This window comes from Solanum lycopersicum, chromosome 4 (genome assembly GCF_036512215.1).
Source record: "Solanum lycopersicum chromosome 4, SLM_r2.1".
Lineage (NCBI taxonomy): Eukaryota > Viridiplantae > Streptophyta > Magnoliopsida > Solanales > Solanaceae > Solanum > Solanum lycopersicum.
In genome coordinates this window covers 26,104,229-26,127,539 of record NC_090803.1, presented here as the reverse complement: position 1 = coordinate 26,127,539, position 23,311 = coordinate 26,104,229, and the positions used below count along the sequence as shown (strand labels likewise).

The following is a 23,311-nucleotide window of genomic DNA, read 5'->3' as shown; positions in this document are numbered from 1 at the left end:
CAACTCATTTTATTCATTCATTCAAAGAAAGATATTCAAGCTTCAAGAACAGCAAGGGAACTGATAGAAGTGTGTTTGATGCTTTTTTTACTTGTATTTTCTTGCTTATAATTGTTATTATATTATAATTGTGAAAGAAATGTTTCAAACACGGGTGAATCATTGTAAGGGTTGGGTCAAGGTTAACGTAGGGCTTTACTTCAAGCCTATGTTAATCAGGTAGGATTAGTATAGAGAGCAGTGTTGTATCTTCTCAGACTCAGCTAAGTGATAGGAAGTATTACATAGTGTGGAGATTAGTAGGATAATCTCTTGTTGTGACCAACTTTTACTCTAACTTGTTGAAGATTAGTAGAAGTGGTTTTGAAAATTCCTGTTGAGAACAGGTCGTGGTTTTTCTTCCTTGAGAAAGGAGGTTTCCACGTAAAGTTGCTTGTCAATCCTTACTTTCTGTATATGTTCTTTATTTGCTGTTACTACTATATTGAGGAGCTGGTCCCATCAACGTAAGTGGACGCATACATTCCAATAAGAATTAGCTAGAGATTTATCCTAACAACTCACCTTAGTCGAGGATTTTAGACAGTTGGTTTTATTTCACCTTATATTTTATTCAGACATTTATCTATTTGATTTTTGATAGACTATTTGAATTTTAGTTCTGCATTAGTATTTCAGTTATCTCTAGACATTTTCTTGTGTATACTCTAGTGTCATGCTAGAACATTAGGTTAGCTTAGGGTCACTTCTGGATCTAAACACCATGTTACGATAGGGGTAATCTTAGATCGTGACAAACTCGGTTTCATAGCATTTGATTCAAGTGTCCTTGTCTAAAAGTCGCGTTAAGCAGAGTCTTGTTCATGGGTATGAAGCATGACACATCTATTATTAGGAGGCTAGGAAACATTTTAAGAAATACTTCACTTCATTCATATTCTTATTGTGTAAAATCTAATCATCTTCCTTCTAATTTGTACTCGTACACGTTCACAAAATCATGCTTCACAGAAGAGCGTACCTTAGAATGCACATGAATGGGGGCCCAACCATCACCATCAACCCCCATAGAACCTTTAGCTGCGCAAGGCTGCTTTGTAAGTGTAGACACCCAATTTTTGACCCTCTCCCATAAGAAATTAATTCACGAGCTTCTTAATTCTCAAACGATTTAGTATAATTAGCTTTATATAATTCAAATATTTTTCGAGGTTACTTCAAGTAATTTTAGTCAATTTTTTATAGTATTTGATAATTGTCTATGTAATTATTATTATTATTTTTTATTCTAATATGATCTCAAAAAAAATTTAATTTTAATAAGTATTTTATTAAATAAGTTTAGCTTAACATTATGGTTATAATTTTGAATTATTAATTTATAATTAAGTTAATTATTTTATTTCGTTAAGATTAAAAAACTCATTAATGAATTTATATTATATTAATTCATCTTATTTAGTTATTAGAAAAATCCCTTCAACCCTTTTGATAACCAAGTTTCGGGCCCTTTTTACCTTTTCCAGCAACCCAAACTAATTTTGGACCCATTTCCCACGAGACAAACCCATCAGCCCATTTTTTCTTTTAAAACTCCCAGCCTTTCAATACCAAACGAGATCCAACCCGAGCCCAGAACCTACGCGTTCTATTTCTCCTCCAACAGTTAACCCAAAGAAACCTAGAAAATCGCGACACGAATCGCGAACCAGTATCTCAAACCCAGCTCCGCATCCCTCTCCTATTGTCCTTATCTACTTGTACTCAAATCCTGAGGTGTCTCCATCTTTGCATCTCACTCCTCCTTGCTCGAGAATCAAGCAACTTCATCATTATTCTTTTTGAGACTTGTACTCATTCGAGCTGGCAGCCTTATCCCTTGAAGAGAATTCGAAATTCAATCGGTTTCCCCCTCTTTCTGCCTTATATCTCCCCTTATAAATATCCCCTCCTTCTTCATTGTTTGGGGATTGGGAAGAAAAGTTAGAAATTTTTAGTTGGAAAATTTGGATTCAAGAAAAGTAAAGTATACCGTGAAATACAGACCCAAAAGTCCACCAATATTAACAGTGAGTGTTTAGGTTGTGTTCTCTTTTTCCGAATGTAGTTGTTAATCGTAATCTCTCGGAGTCGTCGGAAGTCGCTGCCCTCCAAGCTCTTCAGTTGTCTCAGTTTAGCTGCCCAGAGAAAGATAACGCCTTCTCCGGCATGATACTCCCTTCATCTTCTTTATTTTTGACATGGTGTTTCTAGTGTTGTGGGGTTGTTACCAGTGGTCATGGTTGTGATTATCATTGAGTTTTGTTTTAATATTGAGCTTAAAGTTTTTCGTTTTAGCTTCAGTTAGGTTGATTATGTGTTTCGCTATTCAAGTTTATCTATTTATTTTCCTCATTTATTTAATTTTGTGTTGAATTGGCTTTCTGTTGTTTAAAAAACCTGCAAGTATTAGTTGTGCTTCATTTAGTTTGTTATTGTTGATTTTGGTTATTTACATAGGTGTGAGGTTTCAAGTTTAACTAACATTGTGAGTCCTTGTGAACTTCTCGTAAAGCCTAATATGATGTCTATGTCTTTTTGGTTTTGACCCTTGATTTGAAAAATAGCCAGCTCCCTCCTTGTTCCTTCCTTTTGTTTCAATTTTATTTTCTTGTCATGGTTCAAATGTTCGATTTTCGCATAGAAGTTCCTCTTTGTGTGTTTTTTCTCTATTGTATGTGATAAAGCATATCCAATTTGAGTAGTGTTTGGTTTCAAAATTGGTCCTCTCTCAATCATGGTGTTCCATATGATATTGATTGAATTTGATTGATTTTGCTCTTAACAGTTAGTACTACTTGTTAATAGGCAATTTTTTTATTAAATTCGTTGGAGGGTATAATGTTTGTTGTTGATTGTAAGTAGTCATTATTTTGTCATTGGTATGATTTGGGTTGTTAGTATCATTAGAATTTGTATTCCTCCATTAGATCTTCACTGTTTGGTCGAAGCGAGTTATTTGCTGCATATTAATTCAGTTGTTGTTACGATAAATGGTTTTAGATACGTTATTGCTCCTATTATGTTTGTTTGCTAATTCTTTTCCTCATTCTTTTGTTCCATGTAAGTCTGCCTGAGTTCACCATGAACTCCTATTTTCCTTTTCCCGCATTTCGTGAGAGACACGAAGGCTTCAACCCTTTCCTTCGAGTCGGCCGACCCTTGAAACTGATGAACAGGTGTCGAGAAAGGCATACATGGCTGGAAGTTGACTTATCAAGTCCCTAAAGCCTAAAAAAGGGGCTACATATGTGATGCATACCTGTTGTATACACTGGTATACGGGGCAAAATATTGTAATAAAGGGTAAACGCAGCAGAATACTGAAAAGAAAGGAGAGAACGTACAAGATGTTGAAGAAATTAGGCTGATATACAGCTTAAAAATGACTATATATAGTGTGATACATTTTGTATATACAGCAGGCTCAACAAAGAAGAAAAGGCCTGATTTGGCCCAAATTTGCATCAGCTTTAGAATTGGGGCAAAAAGCTCAAGTTTGAATCTTATTCTTCCTTTACTCTTATTTACGTATATATTTTTTGTGTTAACTAACTAACTATTTTATTTTATTTTGGTTGTTATTTAATTAAACCCCCCTAAAAGAAGTCATTTTTTTTCTTTTTCTTATACTTTATTTAAATATATTTATATTTTTACTTATTACTTAGTTTTTCTCTTATTATTTTAGTTGCACTTTATGAATTATTTCCTTTAAAAAATCCCCTTTTAGTTCATTCCCCATTAAAATAATTAAAAATAATAAGTAAGTAAATAAAATAAAAAATGAATATCCTTTACTTTAGTTTAAAATTTGAAAAGTTGTTTGAAAGTCACTTTACTCAAATCGTCTGTCAACCGCAAGTTAGCAAACATTTCGAGGGCCTAACATCTTCTCGTAATGTATATTGAACTTCGAACTCTTTTATTTCAAATTGATTTTATCTGTTTAAATTTTTTTTGAAAACCTTAAGTTTTTCTAGCTTTTTACAAAAAATTAAGTGGTGACTCGGTTCCTTTTGGATATTCGATTTCTCTTAAATCATAAGTTTAATCGTTTTTTCAAAACTTAGTCATTTTTTTCAAAGTAAAAAAGTAAGTACTAGCCCAGACCATGACTCTGAAGGCCAATTGGCAAGTTTAGGCCCATCCAATTACAAAATGGAAGACAGTCGTAGCTAGAGTCAGGAATTTCACTCGGATGAACCTTCCCCGATTTCACGATTTGAAGGTGGAGGAGGATCCAGAAGAGTTGATTGAGGGCATCCAGAAGATTACTGAGATTATGGGTGTCACTCCAGATAAAAGTGCAGATGGAACAACTGAAAAGAGTGGCTCAGATTTGGTACGAACACTGAAAATATGATGGGGCTATTAATTTAGACCTAGTGGTCTGGGAAAAGTTTGAGGTTGCATTCCTGGATAGGTTCTTTTCACTTGAGTTGATGGAAGCTAAAGTCCATGAGTTCATCAATATGAAGCAAGGGAATATGATAGTGAAGGAGTATCATTTGAAGTTTACTCAACTCTCCTAGTATTCTCCAAGTATGGTGGTTGACTCTGGGGCCAGCCCACATGAGTAAGTTTGTGTCCGATGAATATGAGATTGTAGTGAAAGAGTGTAGGACTGCAATGTTGATTAATAAAAGATATTTCTTTTGGTTGATGAGTCATGCCCAATAGATCAAAGAAGAGAAAGTTAAGGATAGTGTTAGGGAAAACTAAAAGGCTAAGACAGTCAGTGTGGACTACTCATAAAAAATGAGGCGGTGGTAATTGCTTTTAGTTTCGTCAGAAGTATTCAAGTCCAGTTTCATACTTTGCTAGTGGCTAAGAGCCCAAGTTTAGATAAGATTCTCAACTCCTATGTCATTGACACTAGTAGTCGCATATTCCCAACTTGTCACAAGGGTTGTAAGAACCACCTAGGAGAATGTATGGTCAATAGTGATGGATGTTTCTGATGTACCAAGATGAGTCATAAATTGAGCGATTGTCCATAGGACTCAAGTAAGGACAAGGATGTTCTTTAGCAGACTCAGCCTGAATCTTTAGCAACTCCAGTAGGTTGCCCGACTCAGTAGGGCACCTCTTCTACAACTAGCAGTGGATAATGTCAAAACATGTTTAATGCTCTTCAAACTTGATAAAAGCATTCCCTTGAAATTATTTTTTTACATGTTGTATTCCTATCAGAGAAATTAATATTTTTTTTCTTTAAATACCTGCTCCAAACCAACAAACTCAACTTTATGATTAAAAAAAAGTAAAGTATTTCATTTGTTCATCACAAAAATAGCAAAATAAGTTATTATTTTATTTGTTATTTTTTTATTTGTAAAGCTTATAACATATTCATTTCATAAACCAATCATTAACCTCGATTTTATTTTTTGTTGTTCTCGAGAATATAATTCTCTTTCCTCTATTTTTTCCAGAATTAAAAATACATGACCATCCAATTAGTAAAAATGAATTACAAAATGAAGCAATCAAGTGGAAATTTTGTTTCTACATAAATAGTTAAATAAAATTGCAAATACATTGATTAATACTATCTCATATCATCAGCATCTGTGAATTAAATATGAATGAGAATGAAATGTGTGTGGAAAATAATCACATAGGAAGATAAGTGGGTTGCAATTGCACATGTTAATTTTGAAAAAATAATAATTTATATATATGCATATCTATCTTGAAAAACTTATGTAAACTATGATATAATTGATAGTGCACCCATAAAAAACTTATGAGTGGCCTTGTGCCGTTGGTACAAGACAGAGGAACGAATGTGAGACCAGACTTCAAATCCAATAAAAGCCATTTTTCAGCAGTATACCCGAAGTTCTCAAATCCTGCGTTCTCTTCTGAAGAGACAATGAAACTACAAAATAGTGCTCAACTTTTGTTTTTTTTGTTCCCCTATCCCAATAATCATTCTACTTCCTTTTGGGGTAAAAAACCTTTCACAAACATTAAGAGTGAACAAAAGCTATGGTAAAATTAGTTTTAATTCTCAGTGAAGATTATGTGAAATAGAGTTTTAAAAAAAAGACTTCAAGTGTAACTATAACTTCACTCTGTAATAAATCAAGTACCATTGGCATGGCAAGCATGCAATCTTAGTGTACAAATGAAACTTGTGAAGGGGAAATTTCAACTAAACTAACACAATGATTACAACTATACCTTATTCCCTTAATTTCACACACACATATATACAAGTACCACACATCCCCAATAGTTTACTAAACTCTCTTATACGTCCAGTAATTTCATCAAGAAAACAAACTCGATATTAGGGGAAGTCCTGGGTTGAGGCCAGTTTTCCCCTTCTGGAACTTTGATGATTCTGAAGCCTTGTCCTATATACAGTTTTGTGGCTCCAGGGTTGCTAGTGTCACAATGTAAAGCAATTGCACGGCATCCCCAGCTCTTGGCTTGTGCCTCTGCTTTCATTACAAGCTTCTTTGCTATCCATTTTCGACGGTATATTATCTGTACCGCAACATTTGATATATACGCAATCCCTTTCCTGTTAAAGTTATTCATGTTCATCACAGTCATCAAGAAAAATATTATTCATGTTTTGTTTATTATAGAAATCATGTTCAATTTGTAACACTAAAGTTAACAACTATAGGTTCTCATATGGGTGCCCCTGCTTATTTTTTAGTCACAGCACTGATGTCCAGACCAACTTGCTCAGAATTTAAATATTCCCTTGCATACCTGCTACCACCCACCAATACAAGTACCAATTGACTCTTCCCATCAAGAATTAGGAAAATGAAAAGAAATCACCTAATATTTTTGTCGCTACTTAAATTTGAACCCAAGTCTCGAAGGTTAACATCCACTTGATTGGTCACTAGGCCACACACTATTGGGTGTTCATGAAGTGGTTGTTTAGATATCAGTATCAGATTGATAAACTTCAATGGCTTCATTAGCTTTTCATTGAGTGAATGTTATGTCAATGTTCTATGACTGCCAAAATGAACATATAGAAGGTAGAACTCTACTAGAATGGTCAAAGCTCACTCCGAAATCCATTACCAAGTTTTTATTTCTTCATTATGTTCTTTATCCATGTCATTTATTTCATCAAAAGGAGTAACCACTACTTATAACCTAGACATACAACCAGCAACAAACAATGTAAACTCTCTTGCAAGCAAGAATAGTACTGGCTATTTGAGTTGCCAAAGAGCTACTTGCTTAGAAGATGTTTAAATCGACTTAAAAGTTGGTCAAACCTACTTTTAAGTCAATAGTTGACTTCTGGAAGTGTTTTTCAATATAAAAAATAACTTTAAAAAAATTAGGAAGTGTTTGGCAAGGTAAAAAATGATTTAACATAAGTTTTAAATGACTTAAAATAAATCAAGAACCAAAAGTAGGTCTCCCACTACTTTTTATTTTTTGACGCAAAAGTAATTTAAATTTGACTTTTTATCTTTGACTTAACAGCTACTTTTTAGTATTATAATATAAGTTTTCTGTAAAATTATCTCACATCTTTAGGAATAAATCTAACTTTGCCCTGTAAATACAACTCTGAACATCAATTGTCCTTTATGTTTGAAAAACTTGAGCACATATAGTCCCTCAAATATAATCTAGGCATCATCATTCATACTTCAATTTTGCAAAACTTGAGCACATATAATCTTAATGTTAGGAAATTAATATTTCTCTAGGAACTCCTAAATTGTAGATATTTGTAGCAGACAAGTCTTATAGAACATTCACTTTGAAGTTGCAAATGTTGCAGACGTCAGATTTTGGAAGAACAAATAGCTAGGCAATTTCACTTTTCAAGCTGAATACCCAAATTTGTTCACTATAACACAAAATCCCAATCAAGTCATTACTATATACATGGAAGCGGCCAACTGGACATAAAATTCAGAAGAGGCATTTATGATTGAGAAATAATTGAGTTGCTAGATCTCTATGCAAGACTTCCGTAACACAATATTAACCTTAAGTCTATGGATTGACTTAAATGGGGGAATTATGGTGGAGGTATCTACACAGGTTCCATTAATCGACAGCTGTACTTGGAAACTCATTTGGAGACCTAAGCTGTCCCTAAAGGTTTTTTGTTTCCCTTAGATAGCTTTTTATATGAAGCTTGCCTCACCTGGGATAATATGATATAAAGGAACTTACAATTTCTAACAGATACTAAATGTGCTAAATGGAAATTGGATGTTTGGGTATACCAACAGAGATAGAATTAAACATAAGGATATCCGAGACAAGGTGGGGGTGACTTTTGTGGAGGACAAGATGCGGGAAGCGAGGTTGAGAAAGTTTGGGGATGCGGTGAGATGTACAAATGCCCAGTATGAGGTGCGAGAAGTTGGCAATATTGGAAAAAGATGATTTGACAGGACATGACATTGTTACAGCTTACCGACGACATGACCTTAGATAGGAAGGTGTGGATGATACGCATAACAATAGAAGGTTAGGATGTAGGAGTGGGTACCTTCTAGTAGACAAAAGTGTCTTGTCTTGTGTCGTTACTGGTAGTCGTAGAATTACTCTTGTAGTTTCTTGTTCTTTGATTTATGTGACTATCTATTATTTCGTGTAGTTTCTTTATAGTATTATTTTGTTATAATATTGCTATGTTATTGCTGTTTTTTTTACTATTTACTGTTTATTATACTTCACTATGTCTATTATGTTTGTTCCTAGTCTGTCTCTCTCTTGAGTTGGGGGTCTATTGGAAACACCTCTTTACATCACCTCTGAGGTATAAGTAAGATTTACGTACAGACTACTCTCCCAGACCCAACTGTGTGGGACTACACATGTATGTTGTTAGTGTTGTTAAATTATCTTTGTGAGAAATATATGGAAAAAAATATGGTAACATTGAGACCCTATTTATAGACGCTACATTAGAATCCTTTTCCGACTAGGATTCCTATTCAAATTCCTATTTTTAGTAGAAAATACTTATTTCTATTCTAAACACTCCCCCTCAAGCTGGTGCATATAAATCATATGGACCTAGCCTATTACAAATGTAATTAATACAAGGACCTGTGGAGGACTTGGTGAACATATCTGCAAGCTAATCATTTGTCTTCACGAATTTCATAACAATATCTTTTGAGAGTATCTTTTCTCGGACCAAAGTGACAGTCAATCTCAATGTGCTTAGTCCTTTCATGAAACACTGGATTTGATGTGATATGAAGAGTCGCTTGATTATCACACAAGTTCCATTTGATCAACTTTGCCAAATTTTAGTTCTCCTAGCAACTGTTTGATCCAAACTAGCTCACAAGTTGTAGTCTCCTGCTGGATATTCTGTCCAATCAGCGTCTGTATATCCAATTATATGCTTATGACCTTGATCCTCAAAGAGTAGTCCTTTATCGGGAGTTGACTTTATATATCGCAAAATACAAACAACTATTTCCCAATGACTATCACAAGGAAAATTCATAAACTGACTTACAACACTCACTGGAAAAGAGATGTCAGGTTTAGTCACTATGAGATAATTCAACTTTCCAACAAGCCGTCTATACCTTTCAGGATTACTAAGTGGCTCCCCCTATCCTGGAAGGATTTTAACATTGGGATCCACATGAGTGTCTATAGGTCTACATCCCATCATTCCTGTTTCTTCAATAATGTCTAAGTCATACTTGTGATGAGAAATAACAATATCTGATCTGGACTGACCAATCTCAATACCTAGAAAATACTTCCATCTGCCAAGGTCTTTAGTTTGGAAGTGCTTAAAGAGATTTTGCTTCAAATTGGTGATACCATCTTGATCATTACCGGTGATAATAATATCATCAACGTAAAGAACCAAATAGATACATCGACTTGGTACAAAATGCCGATAAAACACAGACTGATCAGCTTCACTATGAGTCATGCCAAACTGCTAAATTACTATGTTGAACTTCCCAAACCAAGCTCAAGGAAACTGTTTCAGACCATAGAGTGACCTACGCAATCGACATACAAAGCTACTAGGCTCCCCTGAGCAACAAAACCAGGTAGTTGTTCCATATAGACTTCTTTCTCAAGATCACCATGAAGATTAACATTCTTAATGTCCAACTGATGAAGAGGCCAATGACGAACGACAGCCATAGATAGAACTATTTTAGCCACATGAGCAAAAGTGTCACTATAATCTAGCCCGAATATTTGAGTAAACCCTTTAGCAACAATGTGAGCCTTAAGTCGATCAATGTGACCGTCTGGACCAATTTTGACTACATAAACCCAACCGCAACCAACAATAGATTTACTAGTAGGAAGGGAGACAAGCTCCCAAAAAACCACTCTTATGCAAAGTATATATCTCATCAACCATTGTCTGCATCTATCCAAAAATGAAAAATTGCTTCACCTGCAGTCTTAGGAATGGAAATAGAGGACAAAGATGACACAAAGGCATGATGGGGTGATGATAGACGATGATAACTTAAGAAGGTATAATGTGGACTAGTATTTCGAGTGGATCGTATATATTTTTAAAGTGCAAGCGGTTGGCTAGGAGACAAGTCTGCAATAGGAGCAGGTTCTGGCGTATGACATGAATCATCAGGGACTAGGGATGGACGTGGACGGCGATGATAAGTTAGTAGTGGTGAAACAACATCTGGAGATAGAAGTAACCGTAGATTCCTCAAAGATTGGCACAGGTACCTAACGTATGGGTAAGACCATAGATACATAAGGATGATCAAAGATTTATAGTAAGGTTGAGACTCAAAAAATGTAACATCAGCGAACATAAGGTATCGATGAAGATCATGTGAATAACAACAATGCCCTTTTTGAACTCGAGAGTAACTAAGTAAGACATATTTGAGGGCACAGAAGCTAAGTTATATTTCTGTGGTGCTAAATTATGAAAAAAACATGTGCTCCCAAAGACACGAGGGGGGATTGGACAGAGATAAGACTGGGGAAACAATATGGAATGTGGAACATGATTCTGAATAGAAGAGGGCATTATATTAATTAAATAGCAAGATGAAACGACTGCATCACCCCAAAAAAGCAGCAAAAAATACGATTCAATAAGGAGAGTGTGAGCAGTCTCAATGAGATGCCTATTCTTTCTCTCTGCTATACCATTTTGCTGATGAGTGTATGGATAAGATGTTTGGTGAATAATTCTTTAGTGAGACATGAACTCCTGAAACTGGATGATAAGTATTCTAAGGCATTATCACTATGAAAAGTACGAATGAAAACACCAAACTGATTTTGTATTTCAGCAAAGAAACTTTTGAATATAGAAAATAACTCAGAATGATCTTTCATTAAGAAAACCGAAGTGTATCTCAAATAATCATCAATGAAACTAACAAAATCCTAAGGTGGAACCGACTCTACTAGTACCCCAAATATAATAATGAACTAATGAAAAATAACTCTTTGAGCGACCCTCAGTACTACGTGAAAATGTAGCACGAGTGTGTTTTCCCAAGTTGAGATGACTCACAATCTAATTTGGATAATCTAGACAAACTAGGCACCATCTTTTGCAATTTGGATAGACTTGGATGTCCCAAACGTTTGTGAATTAGATTTGGGGAATCTGTAACAGAGCATGCTATTTTTAAGGAATTTGAAAAGGTAAGATAGTAAAGGCCTTATGATTCATGTCCTGTTCCAATCATCTATCCCATACTGCGGTCCTGCATGAGAAAAAAATATCAAAAAAGGTTATGCTACAATGTAAGGCTTTCGTCAAACGACTACCAGATGCTATATTAAAAGGAGAATGAGTCTAGGGTGACAGAAGATACGGGTTTGGATTTTTCAACCCCTTTTGGTTTTGTTTGGATCCCATTGGCTAAAGTAATAGCTGGAAGAGATTGTGAATAAACAATATCAGAGAAAAGTGATTAATTACCAGAGATATGATCAGAAGCCCCTGGGTCTATGACCCGTGATCCAAGAGTGCTAGATTGTGACACAAAAGTAGAAGAATTACTCGCAACATAAATATCAGGTTGTGCAACCTAAACTATTTGTGGAGACGTTTGTTTATTTACACGATACCGAAGGAACTCTTTATATTCCTTTAGAACAATAGGATCATAACTGGGTGGTGGAACATGCAAAATATAACATATGTCACGAGTGTGTCCAGGTTTATGACAATGACAACACTTGGATTGAGATTTTCCACAACGACGTTTACTTGCACGATTTCAAAGGAGCTCATTATATTCCTTTAGAACAATAGGATCATAACTAAGTGGTGGTCCATGCAAAATATGCCATATGTCACGTGTGTCTAAGTTTATGACAATGACTACACTTGGATTGAGGTTTTCCAACCCGTTCTCCCCCTCATTGATTCTCCATAGACTAGTATGTACGCTAGAAACTGTCGGAATCTGCTCATAGTGGCCTGAAAATTTTGATTTTGACGTGAACTTGCCGGATATTGCCCTACAGTGGTCTGATTTCACCAGAAACTGCCTGCAATGGCTTGAAAATTATGATTTTGCGGGGAACATTCCCAAAACTGCCCTACAAGGGTCTAATTTTGCTGAGAACTGCCTGAAAATTACCAAAAAACTAATACCGGTGATTGGATCTGGAGAAAACTAAATGAGTTCTGGTCGAAAATACTGGACGACTCCAACAACCCCAAAAGAAGAAAACTACTCAAAAAATAGATGACTGGAGCAGCACACACGCGCCGGCGCGTGACCAGATCTCGCCAGAAAACTTCCAGCTTTGAAGGATGCATGGAGGTGCGTAAGGGGATATTTTTTGGTGGATCAAACTGAGATTTGGTCTTTTGAGCTTCCTTGGTGTTTTCTTTCGCACAACACCTTTAGAACGAGAGTTGACACAAATTAATCCCAACTGTCGTCATCGGAATTCGACACGGTGACTTGAAGTTTCTCACTAATGCTTTTATACGATGTGAGAAATATATGGAAAAAATGTTATTGAATTGTGTATCTAAATTGTTACATTGAAACCCTATTTATAGACACTACATTAGAATCCTTTTCCGACTAGGATTCCTATTCTTATTCCTATTCCTATTCCTAAGTATGAAATACTTATTTCTATTCTACCAATCTTCTAGAACACTTCCAGCCAATAGAATAGGTTTCACATTTCTGAGTCAGTCCCTTTGTCAGTACAAAGAGAGTGCACCACATTAACTGAAAAGTTTTTAATCTCCAAAGTATCTACAGTTGAAAGTAACCTCAAATTTAGTCATCATAACTTAAATTATTACCTCGTAGCTATCCTATTTCTATGTATCATGAGTTTGTAAGATCATCTCTGAAATGACCTATCAACAATGCTTAAGTTGAAAAGTTGATTCAGTAGTATCTGTGAATCATAAAGCAGTAGCTTTAGCTAGTCGGACACCATTTGTTAAACCTTTAAGACAGTCATTCATCCAGATGATAACTTAAAAAAAATTGCTATCTACTTATTCTACGGCAGAGCTACATCCAGTTTCTGCCAGCTTGATTTAATGATTAGTACTATGGAATGGGAAGAAGTATTACTTCACTCAATAAGAAAAAGAGGGATATTTTTGAAGATTAAGAGCAAGCCTTTAAAAATCAAGTGGTAATGGATGCATCCAAAGAGAATCAAGCTCTCTAGAGAAAAAGTGATCAAGATGAAGTATAGGGAGCTGGATTGTTTTTTTTTTAGAAATGTAACAGTTGGTCTATATTTATCCACAGGTATACAACCTCAAAAGTGTAGTTCCCCTCCAAATATGTTGTAATTACATAAGATCTTATAGCTACAAAGTTACAGCCAATCTATTGTTGTATTGATTACTTCTGAGCTATCTAAGACTACTTGTTTACGCAAAAATAATACAGAGCTAAACAATTAAGCCTAAATCTTTGTATGTTGCTCTGCTTTCCTTCAAACATCTATGGTCCTCTCTATCCATATTGTCCACCATATAAATGATGGGACAATCTTTCATCTCTCCTCCTTTCTTCCTGCATTTCCATCTCTATTCCAGCACTTCAAAACCTCTTTGATCCCTCCTAGTTTCACCCATTTAATCTCTCTCATATTGGTGAACATTTGGCACAGATGGGTTGTCCACTTGCAGTGTAAGAAGAGATGGTTGATTGTCTCTCCTTGCTCGTCACACAAAAAGCACCTGAAACATAGGTGATAGCCTCTTTTGTTCAGGTTATCATGCGTTAAAACTGCCTCCTTAGCTAACAACCAAGTAAAACAATTCACTTTATAAGGTATCTTGGTTTCCATATAATCTTCCAAGGCCATTCTACTTCCTCAATGCTAACTGTGTTGAGATCTTCATATGCTGAATTTACCGTGAAACACCCTTTGCTTCCCACATTCCATACCAGTGAGTCCTCTTCCTCAGTCAGGTTGCTAAATTGTGCTAGGGTAACCAAAAAATTTGTCATTCTGCACATCTTCCAATAATTTAAGTTCCTCCTGAAGTGCAAATTCCACCCTTGAACATTCCATAAATCGGCTACAGTTGCTTGTTCCATTTGACATAGGTCATAGAGGTCAGGAAACCTTTGGATTAATGGGACATGTCCACACCCTTTGTCCATCCAGAAAGTCACCTTTGTGTCATTTTACATCTTACAATATGATCTTTCTAGCACCAAGTCCATACACTAGATGGGAGATGGATTGTTGGGTTACTAAGGAGGTCAAGAACATCTATGGAGTGACATATGCAAATCTATTAGAGCTTTACGGCCTTTCTTAAAGAGATACGATGTTATCAGACTACATAATGGTAACAAATCAATCTTTTGGAAAGATGAATGGCTGGCAGCAGGAGTTTGCAAGATATGTTTCCTGACCTGTTTGCTCTGGCTCAACACCAGAATAAGACACTGGTCGGATGTGGTCACCTCAAGAATGGGAGTTGTCCTTTAGGATCTTTTGATGAATGAGTGGAAAATACCCAGACTAGCTTAACTCTATAAGCATTTGGAACATTCCAAGGCTACAGAATGGACAAGATTGCTTGTGGTGGACTAGACTCAACAAGTGCCTGTATTAGCTGAACTCAGATTATAAGATCCTGAATATGACAGAGTCATGGACCTTCAACTAATCTTCGAAGCATATCTGGAGAGTTAAAGAGTTAAGATACCCCATAAGATTTCTTGCTTTAAATGGTTGTGCTAACACATGAAATCTGATAAAGAAACTGCTGCCTATGTGAGCCTGAAGCTAAAACAATGGAAAACCTATTTCTGCATAGCAGAACTACAGTTCAACAATGGAAGATTTTTCTCAATCTCAGAGGCATATCTAGGACAATGCCTAATAAGATCGTTGACAATCTCTTTAGTTGAGGAGAAGGATGTAACTAGGCCAAGGACCAGAAACTATTGGAGGATCATTCCAGTTTTCATATGGTGAACCATTTGGAGAGAAATGAATGTCAGATATTTTGAAAAAAGGAGTAGCACAATACAGAAGATCAAGCATAATTGTTCTATTATTGTTTTTAGTGTACAAATAGCTTTTCTGAAGATACATAAACAATCCTAGAAGTTCCTTATTCATATTAGGATCATATTCGCTTCAATTTTTTTTCTTTTTGTTACTTTTCCTTCTAATTTTTCTTTTGTAAAGGGGTTTCTCAATACTATCTAAGTATTGATTATATTAAAAAGTTGTTACTTGTTCAAAAAAAGAAAAAAAAAGAGAGAAAAAGAGAGTATTGTTGAGGAATGGATCAGAAAGAGCACTTCATAAGGCTCCAATAGGAATTCTCTCTGACTGAAAGTCTTTATTGGTGAAGGATCAACTCCAAATAGCATCGGAGTATTGAGTATCTTTACAGACGCTATTTTGTATTCTATATTTCCATACATGCAAAAAACTTATTTACAATGCTTAAGCTTTTAAAGAACCTGAACATGCCTAAACTGGTATTGTTCTTCAGAATTATGACCAATTAGAAAGCTCTAGAGATCTTCCTTAACTACGTGACCCTAGACAAATTGATAGAAACTTTTTTAATCTGGAAGAACATAGAAAAGCAAGCACTGCAACACGATTCGAACTGGAAAAACAAATTTGAATCAACTTGACCACCTCATTTCCAAATCGCAACCTTTTTTAAATTGTATATGGAGTAGTAATTTGTGATGGTTTAACTTCCAACATGATGTTGAATGAGTCTGACACTAATGATTAGCAAGAAACTAGCCTTTATTTATTTTTATTTTTTAATGACAAGGAAAACACTGCTACCCTTTGGGTGGTGAAAGAGGGTCGATTTATTTTTCTCGCACACCACTCTAGGCAGTCTTACAGCATCTGTAATACTTCAGCCTACTTACACCCACAGAATTGACTAAGTATAGAAATACTTAAACAGCAATGTCAAACAATAAACAGGCAGCGTTTACAGGACCAAGTCCCAACCTTTATTAATCGATAATTAATACAAAGGAAGGCTTCACAAATCAGTCTAAGGCTAGAAAACTCTCTGTCTCTTGCCTTAGACGAATTTCCACCTTAAATCAAAATTCTGCACAATGGCAGTTACAAGCGGTTACATGCGGCGGTTACACATGACACCTGTCCGACACATGTCAGCCCAGGGTTCAAAACTAACTTTCCAACAGTTATATTTCCAACAGATAGAATCTAATTCAAATTACATTCTTATCTACACGAAATACTAATATTCTAACACTTAGAATATTTCAGGCTTCATTCCAACACTTAGAATAATCCTGCCAGCTTCCAACACTTAGAATATTTTAGCTGTCTTCCACACTTAGTTTTATTTCAGCAATTTCGGGTGAACTGCCTTTGTCTTTGACCTTGCCAAGTCTTCACAGCCTTGCTTCATCAAGTCAACATGCTGCCTTGCCAACGCCCTTAGCCCGCACGTAAGCCATGCACGTTCAAGCTGCCTTGCCAACACCCAAGCACCTTGAACTTGTGTTGCACTATTTTGCCATCATCCATGCCAAGACCAATGCCCAAGTCCTTGGCATGTCTGCACGTAGTTAGATCAAGTAGATTGCGGGTCTAACAGACCACCCGCACCACTTGAACCCGATGTCCTCATCGAGACTATTTTGAGATAGTCATCGATTTGAGCATCAAACTGCCGTAGGTCTTTTGCTTTCTCCCAAACAGCATCTGCTGCACTCTTGCCTTTCTAATGGACCAAGAACTCAGTCTTAGTATTCTTCTTACTCGTGCCCAAAACCCGGTGATCAAGGATCTTCTCAATTTCAGCATCATACTATGTAGGTACTGATGGAGGAGCCCTCTTTGATTTGTTCCTGTCCGGATCATCTTCTTCTGCAAAGTAAGGTTTCAAGAAACTCACATGGAAGGTGGGGTGAATTTTCAACCTTTCTGGCAGCTTCAACCTATAAGCAACTTCGCCCACTCGTTTTACCACTTCGAATGGACCATCATACTTAGGTATCAAACCCCGATGTCTGGTCTTACTTACAATCTGTTTCCAGATTTGTGGGGTAAGTTTCAGCAACACCTTGTCACCCACATTGAACTCAACTGAGCGACGATGTTGGTCAGCATACTTCTTTATGCGCTGCTGAGCCTTGCGCAAACTATCTTGTGCCTCGGATAACATTTCAAGTCTGTCCCTTGCAACTCTGTATGCTGCTGGACACTTTCCCTGATTCTTAGATTTAGCAACATCTAATGGCGTCATAGGCTGTTTGCCTAAGACTATTTCAAAAGGACTCATTTCTGTTGCAGATGACTTGTGCAGATTATAGCAAAACTACGCAGTGTCTAACAATGCCACCCAATTCCGTTGACTTGCAGTCACATAATGCCTCAAGTACTCTTCCAACAAATGATTAATTCTTTCCGTCTGTCCATCTGTTTGTGGGTGATTTGTAGTAGAAAATTTTAATTCAGTTCCCATCATATTGAACAATGTTGTCCAAAATCTACCCGTGAACCTTGTGTCTCTATCACTCACAATGTCAGCCGGAACACCAAAGTATTTAATCACATGTTTATAGAATAACTCAGCAGCAACTTCAGATGAGCATAACTCAGGAGCAGCAATAAAAACAGAATATTTTGAAAACCTGTCAACTACCACCATGATAGATGCTTTGCCATCTACTTTAGGGAATCCAGAAATGAAATCCATGCTTACCGATAGCCATGGCCTTTCAGGAATAGGCAAAGGTTGCAGCAACCCTGCTTCCTTTTTACGATCTGTCTTGTCAACTTGACAAACATGACAAGTCTTAACGTACGCCTCTATATCGTCTTCCATTTTCGGCCAAAAATACACACGAGACAGTAAGGCGAACATCCTTTCAACGCCTGGATGTCCATCCCAAGCGGAGTCATGCGCTTCTTTCATCAAGTCTTTGCGCAACCGCCCTGATTTGGCACAACGATTCTCCCCCCTTTAAAATAGAGCAGATCGTCCTCGATCCAATACCGTCTCATTGTGCCCTCCTACACCTGACCCATCCATTTAACATATAACGAATCATTTGCAGCACACAATCTGATTCTATCATAGAAATCAGTTTCCAGTTTTGAAATTGAATATACTGCAACAAACACTTCTTTCCTACTCAACGCATCAGCAACCTGGTTGTGTTTTCCTGGTTTATGTTCCCACATGAAATCATATTCTGCCAGGAATTCTTGCCACCGTGCTTGTTTAGGACTCAACTTTTTCTGTGTTTTGAAGAATGTATTTGCTACATTATCAGTTCTTACCACAAATCGAGTGCCTAAGAGATAGACTCTCCAAACCTGCAAAAAGTGTACCACCGCAACCATTTCTTTCTCATGTGTTGAGTATCTTTGTTCAGCATCATTCAACTTTCTACTTTTGAAGGCTACTGGATGACCTTCCTGCACTAATACGCCACCAATCGCCTTGTCTGACGCATCAGTGTGTACTTCAAACGGTAACTCAAAATCAGGCAATTTGAGTATAGGTTCTGATGCAATAGCATTCTTTAAATTTTGAAATGCTTCTTCACACTGTTTGGAACAAACCCATTTTGCATCTTTCTTCAACAGATCTGTCAAAGACGCTGCCTTCTTTGAGTAACCAGCAATAAACTTTCGATAATAGTTAGCCAAGCCAAGAAACGACCTCAAATCCTTCACATGACGAGGTGCCTGCCAATCAACAATGGCCTGCACTTTCTTAGGATCCATTCGAACTTGGTTTTTACTAACAAGATGCCCCAAGAACTTTATCTCTTGTTGAGCAAATTCACACTTTTCCATCTTGACATAGAGTGTGTATTTTCTCAATTGAGACAGAACCAGACTTAGGTGATTAACATGTTCTTCCAACGTTCGACTATATATAACAATATCATCTAAGTAAACAACAACGAAGTCATCAAGATAGTCAAACAGTACATTGTTCATTAAATTGCAGAATGTTGCCGGGGCATTAGTCAGCCCAAACGGCATTACAAGGAATTCATAGGAACCATATCTAGTTACACATGTTGTTTTTGGCTCATCACCCTCTGCTATCCTAACCTGCCAATAGCCTGCTCTCAAATCAAGTTTTGTGAACCAGCATGCCTTGCTTAACCTGTCCATTATCTTGCACCAACGGAACCGGATATTTGTTCTTTATGGTTGCCTTATTCAGCGCCCGGTAGTCCACACACATTCTCATTGTTCCATCCTGTTTCTTTTGGAATAGAACAGGAGCACCATATGGAGCCTTAGACGGCTGAATAAATCCAGCATCTAGCAATTCATTCAATTGTTTGCGTAGTTCAACCAATTCTTTAGGAGCCATACGATAAGGAGCTTGTGCAGGGGCAACCGTACCAGGCAGCAACTCAATCTTGTGATCAATATCCCTCCTTGGTGGTAATTTCTTTGGTAATTCAGGAGGCATAACATCAGCATACTGTTTAAGTAATTCAGCAACACAATCAGGCACTTCCATCTTCACATCAGGTTTAATTTCGACCAAGGCAGCAAGTATGGTTTCATCACCTTTCTTCAGCCCTTTGTCGATCGACATAGCAGACAACAACATTTCCTTGTCTTTCTTCTTCGCAACTTTATTAATGTTTCCAAACGGATGAACACCCTTCAGAAAACCAGCATCACTTCCACTCATTACCATCACTCCATCTAAGTGAGGAAACGGAACAAACTGGTATTTTCTTAGGAAATCAATCCCAAGTATAATTTCAAAGTCTCCAAGCGGCATCACCATCAAATTATGTTTTCCCACCCAATTTCCAGTCGACATAGACACACTATAAGCCATGCCCACAATGGCTTGTGCCTTAGCATTGATTGTCTTGACGTAGGAAGGGCTTTTAGACAACTTCAGCCCCAATTTTGTAGCAATCTTCACATCTACAAACGTGTGTGTGGCCCCTGTATCAACCATTGCCATCACACATTGTTCCTTCACTTTCATTTCTATATGAATTAAGGAAGCATGAGGATTCGAAGTGCTAGAGATCTCTCCAACATTATTGATCCCCATAATGTGATTGAAGGACAATCCCAATGGGTTTGCCATTGCAGTCACGATTTCTTCATCCTCCTCCCTTTGATTCACATTACCAGCAAGCAAAGCATTCACTTTTTCCCGGTTTGGACAAGATTTGGCCAAATGAGGACCACCACAAGTCCAACAGCCTTTAGAGTTTCCATCTTTACTCTTGGGTCTGTCTTTCCCATCCTTCATTTGTGCCTTTCCTTTATCGTTTGCATTCTCTTTACGACTATCCTTTCTCCATTCCCCTTTCTTTTCATTCTTTTTCTTATTTTTCGAAGTAGAAGGGACATCTGTCGAAGGACGAGTCGTCCGGAAATCTACCAACGAATCAGCAGCAACAATTGCCCCAGGCAGATCTTTAACATTCTGCCTTCGTAGTTCGTTTTGAGCCCAGCCTTGCATGCCCGAAATGAAATTGTGAAGTTTATCCTCATCAGACATATTTTGTATGTCTAACATCACAGAGGTAAATTCTTTTATATATTCCCTCACTGAACCCGTCTGCCTTAACCTTTTCAATTTATCCCTTGCAAGCCAAGATGCATTGCTAGGAAGAAATTGATCGCGCGTTTCTTTTATAAGATTATCCCATGTATCAATTCTAGGACGACCAGCACTTACGTCGTCTGCATTACGAGTCCTCCACCAAAGTTTCGCATCACCCGACAAGTACATTGTGGTAATGTTTAACTTATCAGCGTCCAGCACTCTTGCAGCGGTAAAGTACTGTTCCATGTCCCATATGAAATTTTCAAGTTCTTTAGCACTCCTTGCGCCACTGAAGGCTTTAGGATCTGGAATCTTAACCTTAGATGATTCAACACGAGTCGAACTCAACGCAGCCACAGCCCGACACAAAACGACGAGTTCTGCACGAAGGTTCTCATTTTCCTTCTGCAGTCCCTCTAGTTTCTTTGTAGTTGTAGCACGAAAGTCCAAGATTTCAGTGATGTGGTTATCAACATTTTGTCGATATCCACCAATTTCTCCTTGAACTTTCTCAGCGTCCACTCTCAACTCAATGATTTGTGTGAATAAATCCACAAACGTAGGGTCTGCCAGAACATCTTCAGTAAACCAGACGAAGGATTCAAATTTTCGTGCCAACTCCCATAGTTTTGCGTTTTTCACCATTTTTTAACCGTGCTCTGATACCAATTGAAAGAGGGTCGATTTATTTTTCTCGCACACCACTCTAGGCAGTCTTACAGCATCTGTAATACTTCAGCCTACTTACACCCACAGAATTGACTAAGTATAGAAATACTTAAACAGCAATGTCAAACAATAAACAGGCAGCGTTTACAGGACCAAGTCCCAACCTTTATTAATCGATAATTAATACAAAGGAAGGCTTCACAAATCAGTCTAAGGCTAGAAAACTCTGTCTCTTGCCTTAGATGAATTTCCACCTTAAATCAAAATTCTGCACAATGGCAGTTACAAGCGGTTACATGCGGCGGTTACACATGACACCTATCCGACACATGTCAGCCCAGGGTTCAAAACTAACTTTCCAACAGTTATATTTCCAACAGATAGAATCTAATTCAAATTACATTCTTATCTACACGAAATACTAATATTCTAACACTTAGAATATTTCAGGCTTCATTCCAACACTTAGAATAATCCTGCCAGCTTCCAACACTTAGAATATTTTAGCTGTCTTCCACACTTAGTTTTATTTCAGCAATTTCGGGTGAACTGCCTTTGTCTTTGACCTTGCCAAGTCTTCACAGCCTTGCTTCATCAAGTCAACATGCTGTCTTGCCAACGCCCTTAGCCCGCACGTAAGCCATGCACGTTCAAGTTGCCTTGCCAACACCCAAGCACCTTGAACTTGTGTTGCACTGTTTTACCATCATCCATGCCAAGACCAATGCCCAAGTCCTTGGCATGTCTGCACGTAGTTAGATCAAGTAGATTGCGGGTCTAACAGGTGGGCACAGGGTAAAACTCTCCTCCTATGCAATAGCTCTCAAACCACATAAAAGAAACTAACCTTTTATTGAAGGACCATTTATTAAAATATCTCCAGATTCCTGACTAGTATCCAAGACACAACTGACCTTCTCTGCCTTAATGGTCTTTTTCTGAGAAGGAAATCATCTACAGTATCCACACTCAATATTCCAGTCACGTAAACCTTGTTGAGACTCCATTGTCCATAAAATCCTCCAAGTTTGAGGTCTTCTGTACCTAACAAGCAAGCCTCTTCATCTCTGCTTCCAAGAACATCAACAAAACAAGTTCTCTGGCATCCATTTGGGATGGAGAATCCAAAAAGCATTGTTATCAACCTATCAATTCTCAAGAAAAAATCAAGAGGGAAAGAATATTCAGGGAAGAAGGAGTTGTAGTGAGTCTCAGCCACTTCCCAGCAGTCCTCCAACCTTGCCTTCCTAAGATAAACCTCAGGTGATATAGTTGGAAAAAGGTCAACAACTTGACTGACCCTACATAAACATATTAGAGAAAAGAAACCACACAATTAGGCATAGAAGAATACGATAATCCTAAATTACATGAAAAAACCAATTGAGAAAAATGTAACATAAATTGCACCTCCCTGCGTAACTTGCATCAGTTGCACTACATTGATCTTCATTCCATTTATAAAATAAATAAATGCGGGAAAATGGATCTGGTCATGTTTCATCAAGTCATAATTTCCCATTAAAAGACAAAGCTGATATTTTTCACATTACCATACTATAAGGGATCATTTTTTTGACT

The 23,311-nt window shown here is 37.2% G+C and overlaps 1 protein-coding gene and 1 long non-coding RNA gene across 2 annotated transcripts; one reads left to right on the top strand and one right to left on the bottom strand.

Annotated features, from left to right (window-relative positions):
* Positions 1–1,617: 1,617 nt before the first annotated feature.
* On the top strand, positions 1,618–3,702 carry LOC101255682 (uncharacterized). Its single transcript, XR_011220636.1, has 2 exons — positions 1,618–2,206; positions 3,108–3,702. It is a non-coding gene; the product is annotated as an uncharacterized lncRNA (long non-coding RNA).
* A 2,598-nt stretch (positions 3,703–6,300) lies between these two features.
* LOC101255982 (GCN5-related N-acetyltransferase 4, chloroplastic) lies at positions 6,301–23,036 on the bottom strand (the record flags this gene model as incomplete). The annotated part of the gene is made up of 2 exons (XM_019213396.2): positions 6,301–6,577; positions 22,645–23,036. Coding segments are annotated over 2 exons (669 nt in total), but the record flags the coding sequence as incomplete, so codon positions are not given.
* Positions 23,037–23,311: the final 275 nt, after the last annotated feature.